General features: G+C 40.2%; 1 protein-coding gene across 3 annotated transcripts; it reads right to left on the bottom strand.

Moving 5' to 3' along the window:
• Positions 1–7,158: 7,158 nt before the first annotated feature.
• Positions 7,159–8,914, bottom strand: LOC133409970 (otoraplin-like). Of its 3 annotated transcripts, none has more exons than XM_061690625.1 (4): positions 8,746–8,914; positions 8,526–8,665; positions 8,322–8,432; positions 7,159–8,243 (listed from the first exon to the last, which is right to left on the bottom strand). In XM_061690625.1, exons 1-4 carry the CDS (start codon positions 8,894–8,896, stop codon positions 8,220–8,222), a joined length of 426 nt encoding a protein of 141 aa, XP_061546609.1. In that variant the 5' UTR covers positions 8,897–8,914; the 3' UTR covers positions 7,159–8,219. The 3 variants fall into 3 exon arrangements, with proteins under 3 accessions (XP_061546609.1, XP_061546607.1, XP_061546608.1); XM_061690623.1 differs by having other exon boundaries at positions 8,318–8,432; positions 8,746–8,891; XM_061690624.1 differs by having other exon boundaries at positions 8,764–8,891.
• Positions 8,915–10,152: the final 1,238 nt, after the last annotated feature.

Genomic DNA, 10,152 nt, shown 5'->3' with positions numbered 1-10,152 from the left:
CATTTGTCTATAAAACGGGCCAAAGATGAAGCAAAGCACCAAAGCACTGGGATACCTGAGCAGATTTTACACGGTTTGGTGCAGCTATATATGTGGTCACACGATAAAATCCAAACGCCTCTGATATATGAATGTGTATTGCTTTCTTTTAACCAACATAAACACTTGGGGTTACACTAAATGTTGTCTTATTAGTTTGATTACTGCAAGGCAGGGAGAGAGGTGAGCCACGTGAGGCTGCAGTGGGGCTTAGGCTTAGGGTTAGCGATGCCCAGCGCACTTTCTGGGGTTTCTTAAAAGCATTCACTTGCACTTTTCACTGTCTTGGGAGCCATATTGAAGCCTAATATACAGCAGGAAATTTTTTTTAATTGAATTGAATGTTGTTGATGCCATATGAGAGAGAGCACAAGAGAGCTTTCCGTGTGGATGTCAGGAATCATAGTTCATGAACCCAAACAATATTTGCACGGAAAACTTGTTTGTACGGTGATTTCTTAGTGAACCAAGATTCCACTTAGAGGTTCCACCTTAATTGCTTGTTTTTTTTTTTTTTACAACAGTGGAGTTGTGGAGAGCCTGAAGCTCCTAAATTGGAGCACTCCTAAGTCGAGGTACCACTATTTTTATATTATCACATATTATGTCGCAGCCTGGTCTGTTAAATTTACAACAATTCAAAGTAATTGGCAGAATATCTCGCAAATATTGGCTCAAAAATCACAATAGTAAAAAAAAAAAAAAAAAAACGTTGCACAATATCTTAGTTCAGTTCTTGCAAACAATACTAAATGATGAAAGTCTTGACTTAATGACTGACAACAATCTTCGTTGAAATTCAGGATGAGATTTGTAGTATTCAGGATATGTTTACGCAACTACAACCTAATTGAAACTTGTTTTCTTTGTATTCCTAAAACCTTTGGGTACAGACAATGCACTGTCAAAATGTTTCTCCATTCACACTGACCTGTAAAAAAAACAATTGAAAGTAGAGATGTGTGCATGCCAGAACAATAGGTGGCATTGTTTAAATGGCCTTACTCTTCAAACTACTGTAAATTGTCAGGTATAATACGCTTTTTCTTTACCACCCCCCCCCCCCCCCAAACAAAATTTATAGTGCGTATTATACATAGGTAAAAGTAAATGTTGTCACATTGTATACCAGTCCCTGGTGGTTGTGAAAAATGTAATACGATATGTATGTCTATATATACATATACATATATATATATATATATATATATATATATATACGCACCAAGAGTGCATTCGGAAATTGAATATGACGACATAACTCTACTCTTAGAGTGCACGTGTTCCACACATTCCAACGTTTTTAGTTTCCGAATGGTCCGGAGTGTAGCAGAGTAGCACAAATAATACTTCATGTTTTGAGCATGGATTCCAGCAAATCACTGGTGCGTCTTATAAATAGATAAGTAGAATGGAATTCCAAATGTTTTTATTTTGGAGTTGGGTATTACGCTCGAGAGAATACACACTAGAAAATACGGCATATATGAGTTTAAAGTTTAATTCAGGTCTTCTTCTCACCTTTTTTATGTTTAGTCCTCTTGCACAACTTCCTGCGTATAGCCAATCAGGTTCACCAGTCTTCTCCATTCAAATCTGTCCATTGCCATTTGTTGTGCTTGGTCAAGGGTCACATTTTGGGTCTTGAGGTCCGCTTTTATGATGTCAAGCCAGCATGTATGCGGGGCACCTACAGTATATGTCGTCTCCATCCGGCTTGCTGGGGATCGAAGTCCAGTATGATGAGAACCATTTGAGTCTTTTCAAGATCACTTTGCCATATGTTTGAATTTTAAGAGAAGGACACAGTGATGACTACTCCATTTTGTTTCTGCACCTAATGGCCTTACTTAGCCCGACCTGCTTTTGTAATGGTTAATTGGTTGTCATGACAAACACTTATGGGTCTATTCAGAGGCTGTCGCTTACTCTCTTTCAGTAAAAATAAAACATCAGAAGACAGGACGTAGGTGGGTTTGTGATGGACGCTTGCCTATTGCAGGAGGAAGGAAGCGATAACTTGTTACCAACTGTCAGCATGTGAGTATTTTATCAATTCAGGACAGAATGTAACATCTTTATTATGATATAGCACTTTCTCTGCTCAGGTTCCTATTTTCCTCTATTAACACAAAGAGTAGCATGTTATCATTTTACTAATTATCATTTGACTACAGCACAGGGTGTAAAGTTCTTATTAGTGTACCCTAGTGCTTTCTCTACAAAGGTTGCTGCCGTGATATTTGTTAGCATGTTAGCATTTTGTCAATTCTCATTAGAAATACTACTTGACAACAGAGCAATAAGTCTTGCCTTAGCATTTTCTCTACGCTGCTAACGTGTTATATTTTAGCACGTTAGCTTTTCGATGTTAGTATTTTATAACTCTCAGTAGAAATAGAACCTGACTATAGACAAACTTTAATGTCCTTATCAATCTACCTATGCACTTTCGCCACTCATGTTGCTCTATTGCACTGAGAGCTTCTATTGTAGCACACCAACGGTTAACATGTTAATTTTTCTCTCTTCTATATGTTAGCAAATTAACTGTTAGCATGTTAGCATTTGATCAATTCTAACTTGAAATAATAAGTGACAACAGATCAAGATGTAAAGCCTTTATTAATCTACCATAGAATTATTGTACTTGGGTACTAGATGTCAGCATAACATGCATGTTAGCATGTTAGCATATAGTACAAGCATTTGATCAATTCTAACTTGAAATAATAAGTGACAACAGATCAAGATGTAAAGCCTTTATTAATCTACCATAGAATTATTGTACTTGGGTACTAGATGTCAGCATAACATGCATGTTAGCATGTTAGCATATAGTAATTCATATAGTACAGTATATGAAAAGTCCTTATGAATTTTAGCATTACAGAGACATCCTATTTCACTTATACATTCATTGATATTTTTTTTATCCCTATACATTTTGAATGACAGGCTATACACAAGGAGATACTTGAAACCAAACCAATAGATTTTTATTTTCAGCTCATTATGGCACAACAATTTTTTTTTAGCAGGTCTCTTTGGTATTTGTTCAATGTCAAAGCAAGAATGCTACAGATTTTTAAAGAGTATTCAACCTGTGATGAAAAGGTTTCTGCTTCCAGTTTGAAACAATTTTTTTTTTTTTTTTTTTTTTTTTTTTTTTTTTAATGGTGTCCTACAAGGCGGCACGGTGGAGACTGGTTAGAGCGTCAGCCTCACAGTGCTGAGGACCCGGGTTCAATCCCCGGCCCCGCCTGTGTGGAGTTTGCATGTTCTCCCTGTGCCTGCGTGGGTTTTCTCCGGGCACTCCGGTTTCCTCCCACATCCCAAAAACATGCATTAATTGAAGACTCTAAATTGCCCGTAGGTGTGACTGTGCGTGCGAATGGTTGTTTGTTTTTATGTACCCTGCGATTGGCTGGCAACCAGTTCAGGGTGTACCCTGCCTCCTGCCCGATGATAGCTGGGATAGGCTCCAGCACGCCCGCGACCCTAGTGAGGAGAAGCGGCTCAGAAAATTGATGGATGGATGGTGTCCTACAATATCCTGGATATTTTTATGTTATAAAAACAAAACCCTCAGGTGAGCAACACTTTTGATGCTGTTATTTTGAACACGAGATGAAAAGGACTGCAGTATGTGAGCAGTCGACCATTTGAAAGACCATCGTATTTGTCTCCAGACATGAGATAACTCAGTGAAATAGTAGCAATAATAAGAATGTTTTCACAGTTGGAAAAACACATCTGATATCCTCGGAAACGATGCATAACTGTGTCTGCACACAAGGGCACAGAGTGAAAGCCTTCAACAACATCTTCAAAGTGCTAAAATGAGGGATTCTATTTTATCCGAGAGTCACAAAATAAGTCAGGGCTTATTTGAACACAATCAATCTATCAATCAATCACAGAGTGCAAAAGCCTCGAAGGGGTGGAGAGTTGGGTTTTTTCTTATCACCTTTTATTATTAGCTTTCACGTTGCATTTGTCAATTTCAGCATTGGTTGGCTTCAAAGTCGCAAAAGCTTTCATTAGTTAGCATAAAGTGCAGCTTCGGGATTAACTTTATTCATCTTTTTTCTTCTCTGAAGCATATCTGTGTGTGTGTGTGTGTGTGTGTGTGTGTGTGTGTGTGTGTGTGTGTGTGTGTGTGTGTGTGAGTCACGTAATTGTGCAGGCTAGCAATATACTACCCATTTTCTCGGTGACACAAAGAACTATTGATTTTATTCCACGTGTTTGCTCACCCCCTTCACGCCCATCTCCTCCCTCCATTAAAAACTGTATCCAATACTTTATGCTGTGTTTTGGGATCGAAAGAGAGAAACAAAACTCACCTTACCCCATCCTTTCATCTCTTCCCTATTCCTTGCTTTGCTCATCGCCGTTACTGATACATATATATATTTTTTTTAATCCTTGAAAAATTTATGACAATGGATGTTGTGAAATTTATTGTAATCAGCAGAATTATGCCTGCAGTTTAAAAGCGTCGTAGACAAACAGCACAACATCTTGAGAAATCAGGTGCGGCATTTACTTTTTAAATTCAAATTCCGGTGGCTTACATGGTCGTCGTCACCATAGGACTCATGTGGTGCATAAATAATGTACTGTCTAAGGAAGTGGCTAAACCTGAACTCTATTCAATCAGGTCACTTAATTCTATACAAAGAAATAGGTCAAAATGATTATGCTGAGGTTGCACGGTGGCCGACTGGTTAGAGCATCAGCCTCACAGTTCTGAGCACCCGGGTTCAATTCCCGGCCCTGCCTGTGTGGACTTTGCATGTTCTCCCCGTACCTGCGTGGATTTTCTCCGGGCACTCCGGTTTCCTCCCACATCCCAAAGACATGCATTATTTGGAGACTCTAAATTACCCGTAGGCATGACTGTGAGTGCGAATGGTTGTTTGTTTCTATGTGCCCTGCAATTGGCTGGCAACCAGTTCAGGGTGTACCCCGCCTCCTTCCCGATGACAGCTGGGATAGGCTCCAGCACGCCCGCGACCCTAGTGAGGAGAAGCGGCTCAGAAAATGGATGGATGGATGATTATGCTGATCTATTCTTTGTAGCTGTATCACAAGAAATATATATTTTTGGAAAATTTTTAAAAATCTTGAAATGTCTCTGTTTTAATGATTTTGACTTTGGTAGAGAGCAAAAAAATATAGTAGTATGCATGTACAAAATACAGATCTAATAAGTTTATTTATTTATTCATTTAAACCTGTCCTGTTCAGCTGCATGGCATTGCAGAATGGTGGATCTGTATGCCCTTGTACTGGTTTTGCTGTGCAACAGGGGAGTTTGAAATACTCACTCTGCTTATTTATTTATTTTTTTAATTAATCTGACGTTTATTGAAAATGCAGCTGGACAGAAGGGTTTTAGGAGACAGACAGAGGGACAGAGTGGATAAATGGGTGAAAAGGGGTGAAAACCACAAGAGAACAATCGTGAGAGAGTCTAGATATTCGAACACAAGTAACATTACAACAGTCATTTGTAGATGGTGGGGGCGGGGGAGCCACCCGGTGATGACATGCAATATCTAACCAAGAGAACCAGATAAGAGAGGACAGAAAGGGGCAGGATAGGATGTAAGAAAATGAGCAAGGCAGTGCTACTGTCGAGTGGTACGGTGGGATTATTTTTTAGTGTCTAAACACCTGTAAGAACCTGTGAGTTTATATGTTAGTATAACACGTGTTGTTGTTAGTGATCCCAGAACAAGTAATTAAAGCCTATAGTGTTTCTATCAAATTATTAGTGAAAGAACACCATATCACATGCATATTTGTCAACTGGTGTATGGAGTTGCTGAGCCAGCACATCGAGGAACGGTGGGAGGATTGTGTTAAGGAGAAAAAGTGAGGAATCCGTTTGGGTAGAGGCCAGAGGGTTTAATTTGTTCCTGTGGACAGCAGCTACTGTAGTAGAGGGTCTGTCACTATTTAGGAAAATCCATTATTTAGTTTCAACTTTAGTTTTTTCATGCTTCCAAATTGAATAGTCATTTTTCTTTAAATCCCTGTTATTGTGCTTACTATTTTTTTTTTTGTAATTTACCATTACTATTCTGAGCATCATTGTTGCTGTTTTCCCAATTTCAGTAGTCCCATTCCATCCTGCAAATCAGTCATGCATCAGCCACTGAAGGATGTTTCCCTGTGTCTAAAATGTCACCATCAGATGTTCCAAGGCGATTGATGATTTCACAGCTCCAAGGGGTGTCGAGGGGCTTCTTGTCTGCAGGGCCGTGGGTGTGACACAAGGATGGAAAAACTTGTTGAAAAGAAACAGCAGCGTCGCGCATGTCTGCTTTTGGCAGCTGCTCTTTGAAGCGACAACCCCCCCAAAAAAAATCTTATTCTGTCACCATGGCAACCCCTTAAAGCAATAACTGTGTGTCTATGTGCACACTGCTATTTGTTTTTAATCACTTGGCTGCTTTTCCCAATACTGATGTATTTGGGTGGGGGTTAAATGTCAACATGTTGAGCAAGTTTGTATTGATTAGAACTAATGCGTGACTGCGCTAATTCCCACAAGTGATAAATTAAATAAATGAATTAAAAGTTTGTGTTGTCACTTCAAATCAATAGATAAAATAGCAGATCTGAAGCTAAATCAATGTGTCTTCCTTGCTTTCAGTTATGAAAGGACATTTGTTTTCGAGCCTACATGAGCATGTGTGGATGAAAGCAATGTGGAAAGAATGCATGATAATGATGAAAGCAATCAAAGCGGATCATCCATCCAACCTTAATAGCTCCAATATGTCTCAACGATCATATTGTACTCGATACCGTGTGTGAGAGATACGGAATACAGCAGTTTAGGTTTCATTAAGATGTTCCCATAATCCATATCAGCAATCAGATGCTTCTGGTCACATTTAGTCTAAGCATTGTTGACCTTGTTTATATTGCATTGTGTATGCTCTGCACAGCCTCTCCTCTTTCTATACTAATGAAAAAAGACAACTCTTGACATTTCCAGTTTTTATTCACATAATATAGAACATTGCCACAGCAGACACAGTAGGCAGATGTGTAACATTTAATGAGCACTTATATTTTAAAAAAAGAAATATTCTCCATTTTGATTGACACTGTTAAAGGTGTTAATTTACCAATATCCTTATTATTGTGCTTCTTTACAGAGTCGAACTGCACTGTATCATACTGAGAGCTGTTTGGATACCATGATAAATCACATGACTGGGTTTACAATGGATCTCATGTGATCATGCAGGTGCACCCCGTGGTGTGCAAAAGGGGGTTGGTGGTGGGGGTGGGAGATGGCATCCAAACGGGTTTGGGTGGGCATCCAAACCCGCCGGCCCGCTCCAGAAAAATGTAATTGAAGGAAGTTAAACTGCATTCCGCCCACCCGTTGACGAGGGGGTTTTAAAGGGGCATCATCAAAGCCTATTGTGCACCTTTGCACACATGGGTGTACAAAGACAGCATCTTTGCAACCAGTCTTGAGGAAAACATCATAATTCCAAAATATGTAGCTCAGATGGATTGAACAAAACAGTCTGATGAATTTTTGACACTGCAGTGACAGTAAAGATCATGTTGTACAGTGGGAATGGCAGGGTACATTCCTCAAGAGACACAATCTGTTGAAATAAGACGAGTTGTGATTGGGATTGATGTGGAAAAGGAGGGTGTATTTCACAAAGTGACTGCGATAAATTATAAGCAGCAGGGTTGTTAAGCAGGGTACACACATACTGATTTTTTACATCTTATTTGATTCTGACCCCACACATAGAGTACTTTTGAACTTAAGTACATTTAAGAGTATTTTAAGGAGTGGAATTTGCTTCTAATTTTTCCAGTCTTTGTTTACACAAGTATCTATCCTTCTACTACAGTGTAAGTCCTCTTACCACCTCTGCTTTTAATAGCCCCCACACCACTGGATAATCACTCAGGAAAAGAGTTCAGAAACATCAGAGAATTGGACCTTTGCGAAACCTTGATTGGAAGATAGGAATAATTACAAAGTTCGTCCTGATTGTCAATATAAGTGAACCCCGCTTTAGGCAGTCGCAAAGCCAAGATGATGTGAGCTTTAGTTGGAGCAACAACCCTGTATTTTATTTTATGCAGTTATCTTAAAACAAGCAAACAGGAAGCATCTGTCCATCTTAAGCGCAGAAGAAATCCATGTTCTGCAATGACAAACAAGTAAAATGTAGATCAACTGGAACAACATAGAAATACAGTGTCTCTATGTTAACTTTACACACTGTTGTTGGAATCTGGACCGTGTCCTCTCTAAACGTGTGTGTCTCCTTCACCACAGGAGCGGGAAAGTATCCGAAGATGCCCATCTGGTCCACGTAGCGGTCACTGTACACCTATCAGTAAACAGACAGCACAGCCTCACTAAAACCTTTGACCTTAAAATCTCAGTGTCATTTCATCCACAGTGGGGTTTGTTTTGGACATACACTGCCAGACCAAAAGACTCCACCGCCCTCCTCTGGCACCAGTTTAGAATACACGTAAACCTTCTGACCCATCTTGATGTTGATGAATCTGCAGTCTGGAGCTATGAAGTCATCCAAGGCTGTGGCCATGGACAGAACGTCTAAAAAGAAAAATGACAAAGAGAAGAAGCTGTGGTTTAAAAATTGGGGGAGTAGTACTGGATGAAACACATGTACTTACACGAGCACTCTGCATCACCACAAATCTTGTTGTCCGCTAGCTTTTCCATGAGGATGGCCTCTGAGGTGTGGTGCAGCATTCCCACACAGAGCACAACCACAAGCGGATGTCGCATTTCGAAAAACAGTGTTGTACGTGTGCACGGATTCATGGATATATGAAGGAATCTGAGATAAAATTTCTCGAAGGACGGGGGCGGGGAAATGGGCTGTGGCCCGACATCACAGGACAGCCTGACCAATCAGGGTTGACTTTCAGTAATGTCTCACTCTGGAAACAGTTACACCCTGAGTGGGAGTTGGTTGTTTACACTGTTCATAACAAAGGGAAACTGGTGGGCTAGATCTTAAAAATGGGCAAAAGTGCACCTATTATACATAAATGTAAATACTGTACAGTATATTCAGAAATTAGGCAAAAGGCGGGATACACCCTAGACGGTGAAATGGTGACAGAGTGGTTAGCACATCCGCCTCAAAGTTCTGAGGTTCCTGGTTTGAATCTCGGCTTGGGCCTTCCTGTGTGGAGCTTGCATGTTCTCCTCGTATATGTGTGAGTTTTTGTCAGATAGTGTGGCTTTCTCCCACATAAAACATGCATGTTAAACTCTAAATCAGGGGTCACCAACCTTTTTGAAACTGAGGGCTACTTCTTGGGAACTGAATAATGTGAAGGGGTAGGAGTTTGATACAACTTCTGATATAATCACAATTTATTTTAATTATGATATTATTGATAATTAATGGGGGGCACGGTGGAGACTGGTTAGAGCGTCAGCCTCACAATTCTGAGGACCCAGGTTCAATCCCCGGCCCCGCCTGTGTGGTGTTTGAATGTTCTCCCCGTGCCTGCGTGGGTTTTCTCCGGGGACTCTGGTTTCCTCCCACATCCCAAAAACATGCATTAATTGGAGACTCTAAATTGCCCGTAGGTGTGACTGTGAGTGCGAATGGTTGTTAATTTGTATGTGCCCTGCGATTGGCTGGCAACCAGTTCAGGGTGTATCCCGCCTCCTGCCCGATAACAGCTGGGATAGGCTCCAGCACGCCCGCGACCCTAGTGAGAAGCGGCTCAGAAAATGGATGGATGGATGTTAATTAATGATATTCATCTCTGTCAAGACACTGATCATGTTAATGACTTCTCACAATAATTAGCAACAATGATTTCACAAGGTCGGAAATAAGATAAATATCAATATGCAACACTTAATTTCTGTCAATCACTGCAAGCATTTACATTTTCAAATTAATTTCTGTCAATCACTGCAAGCATTTACAAATTCTACAATATTTCTAGGCAATCACAATATCCCATCACTGGTAAACTATTTTTAGAACAGGCCTGCAGGCTACTTATGTGGTCACCATGTTGGTGACGCCTGCTCCAAATTGTCAGGCATGAATG

Source organism: Phycodurus eques, chromosome 11 (assembly GCF_024500275.1).
Source record: "Phycodurus eques isolate BA_2022a chromosome 11, UOR_Pequ_1.1, whole genome shotgun sequence".
NCBI classification, from domain to species: Eukaryota; Metazoa; Chordata; class Actinopteri; order Syngnathiformes; family Syngnathidae; genus Phycodurus; species Phycodurus eques.
Note: the sequence above shows the minus strand (reverse complement) of the source record. Positions and strands in the feature narration are given on the sequence as shown.